The sequence below is a fragment of the Chiloscyllium punctatum genome, chromosome 1, assembly GCF_047496795.1.
Source record: "Chiloscyllium punctatum isolate Juve2018m chromosome 1, sChiPun1.3, whole genome shotgun sequence".
Taxonomy (NCBI): Eukaryota; Metazoa; Chordata; class Chondrichthyes; order Orectolobiformes; family Hemiscylliidae; genus Chiloscyllium; species Chiloscyllium punctatum.
In genome coordinates, this window is record NC_092739.1 from 43,075,077 (window position 1) to 43,091,773 (window position 16,697).

Sequence of the window (16,697 nt, forward strand, 5' to 3'; positions counted from 1 at the left end):
TGCTTGGAGGACGTAGGGGGACAAGGTTCCAGGTGATCGAGGTAAGATAACAGATGGTGAGCACGTACATCCTGGTGGGTGAGGTGGTTTAGGTCACAGATAAGTCGTTAGGGCAGATCGTGGGGTTAGCATCTGGAATTGGAAAATTGAGGTCCAACGTTGGGGCAGCAGTGACAAAGAGATGTCAGATCTTGCAGTGGAGAGAGGGAGATCGACTGAGGGGTGTCTGAATTGCAAGGTGTCATTGAAGGGATCAGCAGTGATTCAGGGATTCAGATTAATAGTTACCTAGAAGCTACAGCAGGTTTTTAAAATACTCTGACATTTCCTGACTGTTAAGTGGGTCACAACTCTCCAAATTCTTCACACATAAGGGACATTTTCAGAGGATCAAGGCTCTATGTAAACAGTTGAGATCCAGATATTGGGTGCCTGTCACACACCATGCACTACATTTTGCCCACTTGAAGAAGACCCATGTATTCATGCTATCTTCTTGTTGTTAGCCAGCCACTTGTCTTTCCATGTCAGTATGCTAATCCTACACCTACATGAGATTTTAACCTTTTCTCTGATGCTTTATTAGACATCTTGACAAAATATTGCCCATCGGAATGGTCAATTTCTCGGATAATTGCCTCAGAATCAGGTGTCCTGTGATCTCTGCACGGTCCTGACATCCACTGTCAATCTACGCTGCAGTTACTCTCTTACAAGTTGTGACCAAACCTAGTACAGATCCAGTCAGAGTCAGACTGACACATCTGACAAAATGGAAATTTCAAATGAAACTCAAGGCCAAGATCAACCCTTGTTGGAGAAATCTTTTTCTCAGATGCGGGCCATTTAGGTCAGGGTTCTAAAAGTTTTGGTCAAGAGTGGAGGTGCCCTCTTTAAAACAAGAAATGAGTGGTTCGATTAGATTTGTAAATAAGTGATAGAAGGAATGTTGTACAGAATTATGACCATAGCATAACTCTTTCATTAAGGATGGATGAGTGAAAAAGCATCTTCTTGATGCTATTTGTCTGTGTATGTATATGAGCCAAACTGAAGGATACTTGAATTCAATATGCATGCATCAATTTTTCTGTGCTGCAATTAAAGTTTGACCTGGAAAAAGCTGAAATCAGCAGAGGCAATAAATGGGTGGTTTCCCTGAGCAGGTGAAGATGAGAATGGAGATGGCATGAGAAAGGTTGGTAAAAAGAAGCAGAAGCCAGGGGTAACATCCGCTCCCTGGAGTAATGGGTAGTTTCAGCAGAGGTCAACCCAGTAGAACATGCTGTGTTCCAGCCTGATCTGATAATAGATGGGCAAACACGATCATATTTTGTCAAGATGTCTAATAAAGCATCAGAGAAAAGGTTAAAATCTCATGTAGGTGTAGGATTAGCATACTGACATGGAAAGACAAGTGGCTGGCTAACAACAAGAAGATAGCATGAATACATGGGTCTTCTTCAAGTGGGCAAAATGTAGTGCATGGTGTGTGACAGGCACCCAATATCTGGATCTCAACTGTTTACAATTTATATAAATGACTTGTTTGAAGGAATATTTGGTGACCAAAGTTGCTGGTGACACAAAGGCAAAAAAGTAAATTTTAAAGAGGCGATTACAAAAAGTCATAGATACGTTAAGTGGGTGTGCAAAGATGTGGCCAATTGAGTATCACTTTGGAAATTCAGATTAATAGTTACCTAGAAGCTACAGCAGGTTTTTAAAATACTCTGACATTTCCTGACTGTTAAGTGGGTCACAACTTGTGGGTCACAATTGTGAACAGCCCATTTTGGCAGGAAAAATTAACAAGTATTTTATCTGTTGGTCAGAGATTGCAGAACTCTGTAATGCAGAGTGACTTGGATTAGATTAGATTGATCTCTCATCACACGTTTTACAATTACAGTGAAAAGTGTTGATTATTGTTGTCACTCTCCAGCACCATCTTCTAACTTGGAAAACAAAGCAAGACTCAGAATATAAAGCCATAAAGAGAGCAAAAGTGTTCATCATCACATTTCTTTCTTGTTATGGACTCCAGAGTCTTTGGATACAATCATCTCCTCTACTGCCATTGCTGGTATTCTGCGGGTCCTCCACCTTGCCAATAGGGCCTGGGACCAACTGTTGCCACTGCCATGAGTCCCACTCTGGGGCCATCATCATCACAGCCTGCCTCCACCTCTGCTTTCCTTTGTCAACATAGACACCACAATGGCGCACTAGTGCCATTACCATTGCTGCCATGATCGCATACTGAGCCCACCTCACCAATGCCACTTGATGATGCCACAGAGCTCTTCAAGAATGTGGTAAAGGGTAAAACAAAGCCAAAATAAAATAGTTGAGAGAAGGCAAAAAAAAAGAAATGTGGACAGAAGAAAGGAGCAGATGAGCCCCAGACTCAGGAGCCTGAACGCTGCCTACATCACTGCCGTAATCTTAGTGCAAGAATTGCAAATAGTATGCAGATACAGCAAGTAATTAGAGAAATAATATGATATAATTTATTGTGAAGGAAATTGAATACAAAAGTAGGCAGATTTATATGGAGAAAGTGAGAACTGCAGATGTTGGAGATCAGAGTCGAGAGTGTGGTGCTAGAAAAGCACAGCAAGTCAGGCAGCATCCGAGGAGCAGGAGTGTTGATGTTTTGGGCAAAAGCCCTTCATCAGGCATATTTATATGTCATTTATACAGAGCACAGGTGAGAGCACATCTGGAGATTGGTGTTTTCTTTGGTGGGGGACACAGAGGAGCAAAGGTAAAGGCCACTATGTTTGACAGGTCTCCCTAATGACAGAACAGCATCAGCAAACAGTCCACACAACAACTGGTATTTTTCCAGAAGCATCCCGTAACACAGCCCCCAGCGATGAACTAGCAGACAAGAAATTATTGTCTAATGAAATCTGATAATCACTTACTGGTCCAAGTCTTCCTTTGAGGTAGGAAATGTCAGCATCTGCATCTCTCAGAATTTTATCCACTACTGTGCCCATATTCTGGACATGAAGGCAAGAGAGATTTTTGTGTTCATATATTTTTTTGCCAGTGCGCTCCTCATAATGCAACAGTGCTTGATGGATATCGTTTAGCACAGCATCATAGATATGTATCTTTTTCCTCAGTTGCTCAATTTGAGTGTTTGCATCTCGAACAGTATCATCTTGCATTCGATTAACTGTCTCAAGGTCTTGCACTGTGTTGTGTAGCTTGCATATCAATTCTCCCTGGTCCTGACTTTCTTTAAACCTGAAATACAACACACGTTCACAGATTTCAGCACTTGATATTGGAACTTTTTGTTCATTCTCATCTTGTATGTGCACTTTGTTACAATGTATTGAAAATGATTTTTGGCTTTCACAACTCCAGTTGAATATTTTCCAATCAATCTAGGAGAATCTAGTACAATTTTTGCATCAAAATAGAAATGTAACTGGGAACATAGAACAGGGAAGCAGAGTAAACAAGGGAAAATACCAGCCAACACGTTTGCCAGTGCCAACAATGCACAAAATCTGGTAGTCTGTCTCGGACATCATAGCAACATCATCTGACAGGTCAGTATAGTTTCCGCCCTGGAACAGCATGTCAATGCAGGAAGCTTTCAGCAGAGATGGACAAAAGTGAATCATGAAGAATACGTGGACTAGAATTTTTCTTCAAAACAATGTCTGTCTCTTTGAATAAAATACACAATCTAGTTTGCACACAGAAGGAGTCCTCCAGCTGTAATCCCTGGTCCATTGAATGAATTGATTTTTAGCTAGCTTGCTTCCGTATTCTACCACTGACCTCAGTAGATTTGAAAAAAGAAGAAACTGAGGGGGCTAGGTAAAAAAGTGAAAACCAGCCAAATTTCCCACACGTAATGACTTCCTGTGTACAAAGGCAATATTCAATGGAAAATGCCACTCCATGTTGGCCCTGACTAATTGGACAATATAGTAGAGAGGCAGGGTAAGACAGGTGAAGGTACACCTTGACAGGTAATTATAGTCTTCATGAGAAATGGGTGGAAACAGATAGATTTCTTCAAAAATAGAAACAACAGTTTGTATAAGCCAGAAATCACTGTGTTACTTCAAATTCAACAATCCCGTCAAGATAGTGAGCTTATTCATTGTGCAAGTATAAGGCACCTCTTAAAAAAAAAAGACAAACTGCTGATCTTTAGGAATGTAAGCTAGAATCTGCTCAAATTACTCACATGATAATTGTATCATATGAAAATACTGGATTCACCACATTTCCTCACATACCTGAGATTCATCAGGTTATCTCTTTCTGCTTGTAATTCCTGTAATTTACACTGCAAATCTACCACAGATCGTCTAATATTACACCTTGGCTGTTCATGATATTGAAGACTCTGAAAAGAGAAAGAAAAATGGATAGGATATCGCCTACAAAATTATCTACAGTTTTCAAAGTTTAGCACAATTGAATTTCAATTCACTTTCATTACATTTTATTGTCCATATGTAATTTCATTTTGGTACATTGTTTATTTACTTTGTATACAATTATTACCTAAAATCGCCACAGTCCTACCAGACTATAGGGCTGCTCTCTCATAAGACAGAGACAACTGGTGGTGAGTTAACCTGAGGGTCACCATACCTCAGGCAAGGGGAAAGGGTGAGAAGGAGAGTCCTTCATAGTAACCTCAGCTGGTGTAGGAATTGAACCCATGCTGTTGGCATCACCCTGTATTGCAAACCAGCTGGCTAGTCGTATATGATAATCAACACCAAATATATACAAGTCATAGTATCACAGAATTATTACAGTACAGAAGGAGGCCAGTCAGCCCATCAGGTCTGCATCATATCTCCAAACAAGCAACTCAGCCAGTGCCATTCTCCTCTCTTCTCCCCACAACTCTGCAAATTTATTAATGACCATTTAACCTCCTTTTCAATGTTTTTGTAGAACCATATCAAACGGTTAACAAGTACATTCCAGTTCCCACACAGAATGAGAAAAGCTGTTTCCCATGTCACTTTCTTTTCTTCTTTACGAACTGCTTTAAACGTGCGCCCTCTCCTTCTCCTGTTATGAATGGGAACTGTTTCTCTCAAACTACTCATTGACAATCTTTCACAATTTCGAATACTTCAGTCATATCTTCACTCAGCTTTCTCATCTCCAAGGATAACCAACCTTTCTAAATCCATCTTCATAAATGAAACTCCTTGTAAACCTCTTCTGCACTTTCTCCAAAATGTGACATTGGGGAATGGACATACAGTTGCTTCAGCCAACTGGTGTATTATATAACTTCAGCATTGCCTTGTTCTTGTACTCTATGTCTTTATTAATAAAGTCCAAGGTACTGTATGCTTCATTAACCACTGTCTCAAACTGCCCTGCCGACTATGGCTTATGCATACAGGGTCTGAAGAGTGACAAGTGACATATAAGGCTTTATTTCAGAGTGAAATACTTTTATTTCATTGAAGTTTTTGGTAAAAGAATAATTAAGAACAATAAATTTGATTGAGAGTGTTTGGAAGTCTCCACTAGAATCATTTGTACCCCTTCACTCAACCTATGACCCTTTAGAGCCCTAGTGACAATTCACACCCTGCACCCACCATCCTTTGCCCTTACAGCCTCCATGGAAATTCCCCTAGTATCCACCCACGGCAGATGTAAGACCCAGGCTGAGATGAAATGAGATCAACTTTTTAAGTGTCTATTGACAAGTTGCTATTTAAAAGTGGATAATCTCATTAATTAAATAAAATTAATACATTTAATTCCCTTCAAGAAAACGACCCCTTAGCAAATCAAACATTAATATTCATAGGTTTACTTCAAGTGATTGTATAAGTAGTTGAAGGAGGTGGAAGTGGCTACTGCAGATGCTGGAGATTAGAGTCAAGATTAGAGTGGTGCTGGAAAAGCACAGCAGGTCAGGCAGCATCCAAAGAACAGGAAAATTGATGTTTCAGGATGGAGCCCTTCATCAGGAATGAGGCTGGGAGCCTCAGGGATAGAGAGATAAATGGGAGGGAGGTGGAACTGGGGAGAAGGTAGCTGAGAGTGCAATACGTGGATGGAGGTGGGGGTAAAGGTGATAGGTCAGAGAGGAGGGTGGAGCAGATATGTGGGAAGGAAGATTGACAAGTGGAACAGGTCATGAGGACAGTGCTGAGCTGGAAGATTGGAACTGGTGGGGGGGAAGAGAAATGAGAAATCCGGTGAAGTCCACATTGATGCCATGGGGTTGAAGTGTTCTGAGGCAGAAGAAGAGGCATTCTTCCTCCAGGCGTCGTGTGGTGAGGGAATGGTGATGGAGGAGACCCAGGACCTGCATATCCTCGGCAAAGTGGGATGGGGAGTTGAAATGTTCGGCCACAGGGTGGTGGGATTGATTAATGCGGATGTCCTGGAGATGTTCTCCGAAGCAAGAAGGCATCCGGTCTCCCCAAAGTAGAAGACACCACATAGGTAGCAACGGATACGATAAATGACGTGTGGAAGTGGAAGTGAAATTTTGATGGATGTGGAAGGCTCCTCTGGGGCCTTGGACTGAGGTGAGGGGGGAGGTGTGAGTGCCGGTTTTGCAATTCCAGCGGTGGCAGGGGAAAGGTGCCAGGAGGGGAGAGTAGGTTGTTAGGGGGCATGGAACTGATCAGGTAGTAACTGATGGAACGGTCTTTGCGGAAAGCAGATAGGAGTGGGGAGGGAAATATATCCCTGGTGGTGGGGTCCATTTGTAGGTGACAGAAATATTGGCGGATGATGCGATCTCTGCAGAGGTTGGTAGGTAGGAAGGTGAGGACGGGGGGGGGGGGGGGGGGGGGGTCCTTGTTTCAGTTGGAAGGGTAGGGTTCAAGGGCGGAGGTACGGGACATGGATGAGATATGTTGGAGGGCATCTTCAACTATGTGGGAGAAGAAATTGAGGCCTTCTGGTGTAGTTCTGTGTTGGAACTGGTCCTCCTGGGAGCAGATGTGGCGTAGTCGGAGGAATTGGGAATGCAGCATAGCATTTTTGCAGGAGGTAGGGTAGGAAGAGGTGTAATCCAGGTAGCTGTCTGAGTCGGTGGGTTTGTAGAAAATGTCAGTGTTGAGTTGGGCATCATTGATGGAGATTGTTTAAGGTCGGGGTGGAATGTGTTGGTAAAGTTGATGAACTTTTCAACCTCCTTGTGGGAGCACGAGGTAGTGCCGATGCAGTCATCAATGTAGCGGAGGAAAAGGTGGAGAACGGTGCCGGTGTAACTCCGGAAGATAGACTGCTCTACGTTGCCGAAAAAGAGACAGGCATAGCTGGGGCCCATGCGGGTGCCTTTGGCTACCCCTTTCGTCTGGAGGAAGTGGGAGGATTCAAAGAAGAAATTGTTGAGGATGAGGACCAGTTCAGCCAAACAAATCAGAGTGTCAGTGGAATGGTACTGGTGGAGACAGTGGGAGAGGAAGAAACAGAGGGCTTGGAGGCCCTAGTCATAGTGGATGGAGTTGTAGAGGGACTGGATGTCCATGGTGAAGATGAGGCATTGGGGGCCGGGGAAAGGGAAATCTTGGAGGAGGTGGAGGGCATGGGTGGTGTTCCGAACATACATGGGGAGTTCCTAGACCAGGGGGGAATAGGACAGTATCGAGGTAGGTAGGTGGAGATGAATTCGGTGGGGCAGGAGCAGGCTGAGACGATGGGTCGGCCGAAGTAGTCAGGCTTGTGGATCTTAGAAGCAGTCAACCTGTGAATTGACAGGCACCTCAGAGATTTTAATGGTAGATTGTGAAATCAATCATGTAGCATAATTCCTTTAATGATAGCCCTCAGGTTAATATCAACAGACAGAGTGAAACAACAAACACTGATTGATTTTATTAAACTACATGCAGTCTTCTCAAAAATTTGAAGTCCATGAGACTGAAGCCACCTGACACTTTGCTCAAGAATTCCCTTGACAGTTCAATTGAATTTAATAACTTTTTACAAATACTTGTGTCTACTTCTAACCAGGTAAAAAAAGTACCTCTACACTCCCAAGTTGTTGCTGGACCCACACAAAAAGGTGGTCCACTCTCTGAAAGGATACCCTATTTCTCCAAAGAACTCCAGGAGCTTTAGACTTTGGCTTGAAAAGTAAAATTCCACACCATGTATTTTGGAAATTCCACATGTAGAAACCAGATCCGATTTTAATTTAGACATTGCCTCTGTGACCCACCGATGTGCAAAGTACAAGCTGACCCTGTTTCCAACTCCAAGTCCAAGCCGACCAATCATCCCCGCCCTCCCAATCCAGCAAAAATGAAAGGAGCTGGTTCTGGGGCATGACATCCAGAGTCATAGTTCCAACACAATTTTTGTTAAGTCTGAATTTCTCTCTATTTTAAGGAATATGAGGGCCTCTGGCTATCGGAGCAGGTCAGAGATTTGAATTCTATGGCAACCAACTCACCCCCGGACATTTCATAAGCCTTTCACCATCTACAAGAGATCAGGATGAAATGGAATACTGCCTACTTGCCTGGATGACTGCAGCTCTGAAATTATTCAAGAAGTAAAACTAACAAGGTTAAAATGGCCCAGCTGATTGACACCAAATACCAACTGAAGTGTGATTGCCTCCATGACAGGTGCAAAATGTTAATGGGGCATACCATCTAAAACTATTTTGCAGCAACTCTCCAAGGCTCCTTCAATGACACCTTCTAAACCATTAGATCCACCAACCTAGCTAGAACAGGAACAGCAGCCATGTGCCGTTTCTTTCCAAGTTATAGACCATACTGACTTGGAAATTTATTATAATTTCTTAACCGTCAGAGGTTTAAAATTCTGGAATATCATACTTAATGAACTATCTTCATCACAGGGACTGAAACATTTCAAGAAAGTGACTCATTACCACATTTTCAAGGATAATTAGTTGGGTCACAGAAGCAAATGTGCTGGTGATACCCACATCCCATGAGTGAATAAAAATGACTGGTTCCTGAACATGGGTGATGTTGCTAAGGTTACATTTTACTTCACATTCGTAGTTTGTGATTCTTAAGATCATGGTGAAAGGCATTCTCAATATACTGAATTATTTGATTTAATGCTGCTTCCACAATGCACAGAATATGTAATTCCAGGATACTGATATTGGAGAAATGAAGCAGTACTGAAATATGATGCAGTACTGAACTACCAATGACACAATTGAGTTACTGACATAGTTTGATTGCTGTAACCAATTGCTGAGGTAATAATTATAAATAAAGGTTGAAACAATTATCTAAATGTCACAGAAGGAAGATGATTTAGGTTCCATAATTGCAATTTTTCTTGTATGGAGTTCATTATTTTGACCGAGTAAAGGAATATACATCTTTTATAAATCTACAAGATGCCTTCTAGTGGCCAGCTCAAGAGTATTACTTTCTAACATGAAATGGGAAGGAAATTGAAATGAGATATATATTTTAAATACAAGGTATCCCCAGCTTACTAATGTCCAAAATATGAACATTCATACCCATTCGTCCTGTAATATTTATTGTAAAGATCCAATGCACGATCATTTCCATATTCTTATGAATGGTTATTTTATATAGTACTGCATTGTGTTCCAACTTGTGTACAAATCAACTTGCGAATGATCTTAAGAACAGAACCCATTCACAACCCAGGGACTGCTTTTCAGTAAGCATTTTATTTCACTTGATCGCTTATACAAATTGTTTACCTCATGTGCACAGTCATCCATTGACCTCTCCACACATGGCGGTCCAGAGAACAGGGGGTTCTTTCTGGATACAACCAAATCCAGGTCATATTTAGTAGTCTGTGGTGATTTGTTACGATGGGCTTTTGAGATAGAAGCCTGAAGCATTGAACTACGCAAAGGAGATTTCACATTTGTGAAGCTTGTTGTAAAAGAACCTGAAACAAAAATTTAAAATGCTTGAATAAAATTAATAGAGGTCATATTACTTATTATTGAAGAATAGAATTCTTTAGAAATGATAACAACAGCAAAGCACAGTCTTATGCTTAGATCGCAAGAAGAATCATAGAATGTAAAGTGAAGTTAGAGAACTGCCAAGTCCACGCTCCTGTCGAATCTATCCATACCACTGAAAGATCTGTGTCTTCCACAAAGAAAACTTTAATTTTTTGTTGGCATGCTGGTTCCTTTAAGAAATTGGAGTAGAGGACTTAGGTCAAGGACTTAGTTTCTAGTTAATGATGATCCGAACAAATTGCATGAACATAAACAAACTGATAAGATTAAGAATGAGTTCATTATAGAGGTGAATACATTGAGTGTTTTAGCTTCTAGCAAAGTTAATTTGAAATTCGGTATATTGACTAAACAAAGTTAAACCTTTCTGGATTAGTGGTGCTGGAAGAGCACAGCAGTTCAGGCAGCATCCAAGGAGCTTCGAAATCGACGGTTCGGGCAAAAGCCCTTCATCAGGAATAAAGGCAGTGAGCCTGAAGCATGGAAAGTCTCACTGCCTTTATTTCTGATGAAGGGCTTTTGCCCGAAACGTCGATTTCGAAGCTCCTTGGATGCTGCCTGAACTGCTGTGCTCTTCCAGCACCACTAATCCAGAATCTGGTTTCCAGCATCTGCAGTCATTGTTTTTACCTAAGGTTAAACCTCTTGTTAACTGAAGGCTCCTAGCAGAGAGTTAGGCTTCTGGTATAGCTATGCTGAGAAGCAGGAGAGGGAGAGAGTGTGTGAGAGCACGAACAAACAGAAATAAGAGAACAAACAAGAATGAGAGAAAGGTAGTGAGAAGAACAAGAGGAACAGAGAGATAGCAATTTGAGACAGTGACAGACAGCAGAAGAGAAAGTAAGATAGAAATGAGAACCTATGTAGAGATATTGGGGTAACTGGGCTTGAATTCTCTTGAGTTTTGAAGAATGAAAACTGATCTCAGTGAAACCGACTAAACACTTAGAGGTATAGTCAGTGTAGATGCAGATAAGATTCCAATGGATGGGGAGTCTGCAACTAGAACCATAATAACAAAATAAGGAGAAAGCTACTTAGAACCAATGTGAAATCATTTTACTCAGCCTTTCGTGAAACTTGAAATTCTTCTCACTAGAGGGCTTAGGATGCTCGGTCATTGTGTGCATTAAAAATAGACTTTGACAGATTTCTAAATGTCAGTGACATACAGGAATGAAGGGGAGCTGTGGATCATCAGCCATGACTTGGTGCTTACGGCCCAAAAATTTCAAACTTTGGGAAGGCCTACTCTGCATTCCCCAACAGTAGAAATAGTGGATTGCTCAAAGCCATAAACATGTTGCCCTCAATAAATAGACGGGAAGAGAAACTGCAAAAACAAGTCTTGAGGTTCTAGCAGGACAAAGAATATACAGAATCTATCCTCCAACCCATGAGCTCATTCCACTCAAAACACTGGCAGCCTATTGATAATAGCAGAATATTGATCCCAACAAATTCTTAATTCGCCCATATAATGCTCCAACCAGATTGTAACTTGGATAGAACGTCAAGTTCTACTGGCCAAGAAACAAGGACTGAGATGTAAAGGTGGACAGAAGTCACTCATGGTACTTGAAGCCTTTGTTTTGCTCAATGGTCAAGTCACAGGGCTTCAAACTGTTGTTAGAAACTAACAGTTGCTGCATGTATTTTATAAATTGTATGAACTAGAACTACAGTATTTCAATGAGATGAGTAGATCACTAAGTCCTGTGGCAGGACATTAATCAAACATATTCCACTGTCCTGAACCATGATGAACATTACCCTCATCCACACAAGGGACAAGTTCTTAACTGTGCATTGCAGATATTGAAAAAGCTTTATTAATATGGCTGCCAGTTAATCATCTGTTCGATATGAAGTTATTAAGCAAACATCACAGCAAATCAACTAATTTGTGTGTGAAGCTTGCAGGGTTAAAGCAGATTAACTGCCACACAGGGTCACGAGATTGTACACACACAGCACTTGGAATTCTAAAAAATGAACTGTCTTAACAGCAAGGTGTACAAACAATATCTCTTTGCATTCCAAAAAAAAATTGTTATTGTAAATAGGTGGACTGAGTCTATGGATTGGAGTCTCTATGATGTTTAGGTTATCTGCTGAAATATCCAAATCCCAATGGTGACTTTGCTTAGAGGTATTGTTGATTAACTGTCACCAGTCATTGTGATACTGTTTGTCATTCCTATTTGCATCTGGGATCTGGTACATGATGTAAAAGGATTGGAAGGCCATGGGAAATTGAAACTGACTTGATTTGTTCTAGGTTTTGTTTCACCAGTTACACCACCATGCGTGTGGACTCAAAAGGACCTCAGTTCTGAACACATTCTTATCACCTTGGTTGGTTGCCATGCACATTCTGTGGAACTCTCAACAGACTTTGTTGACCCACTGTAATTTAAGTCATTCTATACTCCCCTATTCATCATGCTGGTCATCCGCTCTTGCAGGTTTACAAGGTGTTCTTGAGTTTTAAAAAGAGAAATTCAGATATGCGTTGACAAATTGGTGTGCATTGGTCTGCCAAACGTGAGCAGATGGAAAAATTACATTGAGTGTTGCTTTCAAATATAACATTGGAATATCCAGTCCTTTCTTAGCCTATCTATATTTGAGTACTAGGTTTTTAATTCTGTGAATCATGCATTCAGCTCGACCATTGAGAACCTGGAATAATCTAAAGTAGTAATAGTAGTAGCAGTACAACTGATAATCCATTTCTCTCACGTCTCCTCGAATGTCCTCAATGCAGGTGTCAAATAAATAAAAAAGGGCTTAGAGTGTACATGATAGTTAGGCTTGACATATTGTGCAATTAACAAATGACAGTGTACTTGGTAAAATATTCAATGTTGATAAAGTAGTAATTTAGATATACATGAAATACATTGAAAACAGTGTTAGACCAAGGACAGGCAAAGACTTTGTGGTATCAATAGCTCTGTGTATTGACTTGGCATAAGCTCTTCATATGGCTCCAAGTTCTTAACAAAATGACAACATTACTGCTGATACTTAGCCAATATACTGCCTGTTTTAGGAGTCTTCTCATTCAATCTATGCCCATATGTACATGATGTAGTTGTTGAAGAATATCAAGTCGCTAAGGAGCTGGTATGCTGACCTATCTTTCTTTAAAGAATACTCCATAGAAAAGCTTAACTCATACCAAAAGCTGAACTCAATCCATGCATATGTGTGCAAAGATGTGCTGAATTGAATCAGACCACCTACAACAATGTTTTTTCATAGCTTCTGTCGTGTTTCTATTTCACCTTGGAGCTGATGTTTGTACCAGATCAATTTGGACAACACTTTTGATGTTATAAACTAAGGGTATAGCTTCTGTTCTGACCAAGTTAGGTAACCTCATTGCGTTTGATGTGAGCATCAGATTATTAGCTTGGATTTAATCTCACAAACATAACCTTCGATCTTTATCTGGAAATGACTGCAATCTTGGCAGTATAATTTGGTCGTCAAGGGTTTTTGGCAAATCATCTTTTTTTTTCATATGTAGGATGTGGATGTGGTTGGCTAGGGCAGCATTTATTGTTGATTCTGAAACACCAAGGAGATGATGCTAGTAAACTGTCATGATGCACTGCTGTAGTCCTTTGGGTGTGGGGACACTGTTAGCGAATTCGAGGATTTTGATACAACAACACTGAAGGAATGATGATATAGTTCCAAGTCAGGGTAGTGAGAGACTTGGAACCTGCAGGTGGTGATCTGTTGCCTTTGTTCTTCAAGGTGGTACAGTTACAGGTTTGGAAGATACTATCAAAAGGACCTTAATGAATTATGCAGTGTATCTTGCAGATGGTTCACATTACTGCCACTGTGTGTCTCAATGGTGGAGAGAATGAATTTTGAAGGTGGCTTACTGAGTGCCAATCTAACAGTCTGCTTTCTTGTGGATGGTGTTAGCTTCTAGAATGTTGTCGGAGATGCACTCACCCAGACAAGTAGAGAGTATTCCATCACAATGCTGACTAGTGCCTTGCAGATGGTGGACAGGCTTTGGGGAGACAGGAGCTGAGTTAGTTGCAGCAAAGTTGGGTGGCACGGTGGCACAGTGGTTAGCACTGCTGCCTCACAGCGCCAGAGACCCGGGTTCAATTCCCGCCTCAGGCAACTGACTGTGTGGAGTTTGCACATTCTCCCAGTGTCTGCGTGGGTTTCCTCCGGGTGCTCTGGTTTCCTCCCACAGTCCAAAGATACGCAGGTCAGGTGAATTGGCCATGCTAAATTGCCCGTAGTGTTAGGTAAGGGGTAGATGTAGGGGAATGGGTGGGTTGCGCTTCGGCGGGGCGGTGTGGACTTGTTGGGCCGAAGGGCCTGTTTCCACACTGTAAGTAATCTAATCTTCAAAGTTCCTAGCTTCTAACCTACTCTCATGGCCACAGTATTTATATGGCTGGTCTAGTCTAATGAATATCACAAACAATAATGGGCACGGCCTTGATCTCTGTGGTATGCTAATAGACACCAGTCTCTAGTCACATGAACAGGTTTCTATCATCACCCTGTCTCCTACCACAAAGCCAATTTTTGATCCATTTTGCCAAGTTAGCCTGGATCCCATATGGCTTCACCTTCACTGACAGTCTCCCCTGTAGGACCTGAACAAAGGCTTGGCTGAAATCCATATGAACGACATTAATTAAACTATTCTCAGCTACACATCTAATTATCTCCTCAAAAAAATACACAATCAAATTTATTAGGCATGGCCTCCCACTGACAAAGTTATGCTAACTATCCAATCAAACTTTGCCTTGTCAAGTAGAGATTAATTCTCTCCTTCAGAATTTTCTCCAAAAGTTTCCCCAACTCAGACTCACTGGTCTGTAATTCCCTGGTTTATCTCTGCTATTCTTCTCGAAAAGTGAAACCATGTTAGCTGTCCTCCAGTCCCCTGGTGACCAGAGACAAAATAAAAGGTTGGGTCAGAACCCTGTAATTTCTTCCCTCATCTCCCACAGCAGTTTGGGATAGAACTTATCTGGACCTGGAGATCTGTCCACTTTTAAGCATGCTATAACTTCCTCACTCCCTATGGCAAACCGCTCAAGAACCTCAAGCACCCCCTCCCAAGATTCTGTTCCTCCTAAGTGAAGACAGAAGTCGAGCACTTGTATAACACAGTACCATTGGTCTCCACTCAGACTACTTTGTGCTCATCACCCTCAGTGCTTCCTCCAAGTGTGCTTAATATGGAGCAACATTGGTTCATCAGCATGAGGTTTCCTTGACCTGATGACATGGAACTTCATGGGGTCCATGTCAATGTTGAAACTCTCAGGGAAACCCCATTCCAACCTCTCCGGTGAGTTTGTCCTGCTGATGGGACAGGACATTACCAAAGATGATAATGATGACATCTGGGAATCTCTATCCAAGGTATGATTTTGTGGATATCATGATGTTAGCCTGTTGCTCGAGTACTCTCTGGGACAGCTCTCCCAACGTTCACACAAAGCCTGAGATGTTGGTAGGGGAGTGGTGTCATAAGAGCTGTCCTTGCAGTCAGGCCTGGTTTACAGTGCCTGGGTTGATACTGGGTCATCCATCTGGTTTTATGTCTTTGTTTAGGTTTTGAAGGAGTTTGGTACAACTGACTGACATACTTAGACCGCAGTTCAGAGTCAACAAAATTGTTGGGGACCTGGGGTCATACTTCGGCAATATTAGGCAAAGACATACGTGTATCAGAAAGGGTTTTTATATTAATTGAGAGTCGTTACATGGTCACCAATAGGTCAGCCTTTTATTCCAGATTTTTAAAAATTTCTCCAACGACTGTAATGAGATTCATATCCAAGTCACCAGAAATTAACCAGAGCTCTGGGTTACTCATCCAGTGACTTTGTAATCATGATGCCACTTGTGGTCAGTCTCTATCATAAATCTTTTGCATGAAAATACACAATTCCAAAAACTAAAGCAGACTTTTTCTGATCAATATTTGAATCATTGGGCTGTACTATTGACAGCACATTTGCAACAAATGTGATTTTGGTTTGTCTTTGAGTAGAGTGCATACTCTGAGGCTTTTCTGTCAGGCATCTACCTGCAATGATTGTAAAATTGCAGAACTGATACTTCTAATAGTGACTGTTTCAATGCTTTGACGACATTCTGGTACTTCACAAGCCATTGGAATGGCACACCTCTACAATAGCTCCCTGACAACAATTTTCAGAAAAACTGGAAATGGATGGTGAAATTAAACAGGCCTAGACATCTTTGAACAGTGGCTTCACCTTTAGGTGTTTGCTTGGCTTTTGTACACACTGACCAGGTTGGAATAAAAAGTACAGAAAAAGTTGATCTGTGACAATTCTGGCTGTTGAACACCAATCCTCTAGAGTGTTCTGCATGCTTCAATAAAAGCAAATTATGATAAAGCTCTTGATTTGTTTTTCCTATCACAGCAACATCATCGGCTAGCCAGATAAATCCGGATTATAGTAGATGTATTGCAATATATGTGAGCAAGCATGACATCCTGGCCAACATATAGTTTGAAGGTAAAACACTGAAAACAGTATTGCCCAAATCAGGTTCAGAAAGTAGTGAGGCCTCGTGACTGCTCAACAAGACATTTTGACGAGTAACCATACGTGGTAGCAATCGTCAAGAAGAGTTTTGCATCTACAAACCGCGGATCTAGCTGTTCTGAGCT

The 16,697-nt window shown here is 41.4% G+C and overlaps 1 protein-coding gene across 8 annotated transcripts in view; it reads right to left on the minus strand.

Annotated features, from left to right (window-relative positions):
• Window positions 1–16,697, minus strand: part of LOC140455186 (coiled-coil domain-containing protein 158-like) — a 170,074-nt gene that overhangs the window by 118,427 nt on the left and 34,950 nt on the right. For all 8 annotated transcript variants that reach the window (XR_011952850.1, XM_072550158.1, XM_072550361.1 and 5 more), the window contains 3 exons: window positions 9,710–9,906; window positions 4,275–4,384; window positions 2,934–3,261 (listed from right to left, as the gene is read on the minus strand). Coding sequence is in view for 7 of the 8 variants with exons in the window: in XM_072550158.1 (XP_072406259.1) it covers window positions 2,934–3,261; window positions 4,275–4,384; window positions 9,710–9,906 (635 nt within the window). In the remaining variant the exon portion in view is untranslated. The remainder of the gene's footprint in view (window positions 1–2,933; window positions 3,262–4,274; window positions 4,385–9,709; window positions 9,907–16,697) is intronic.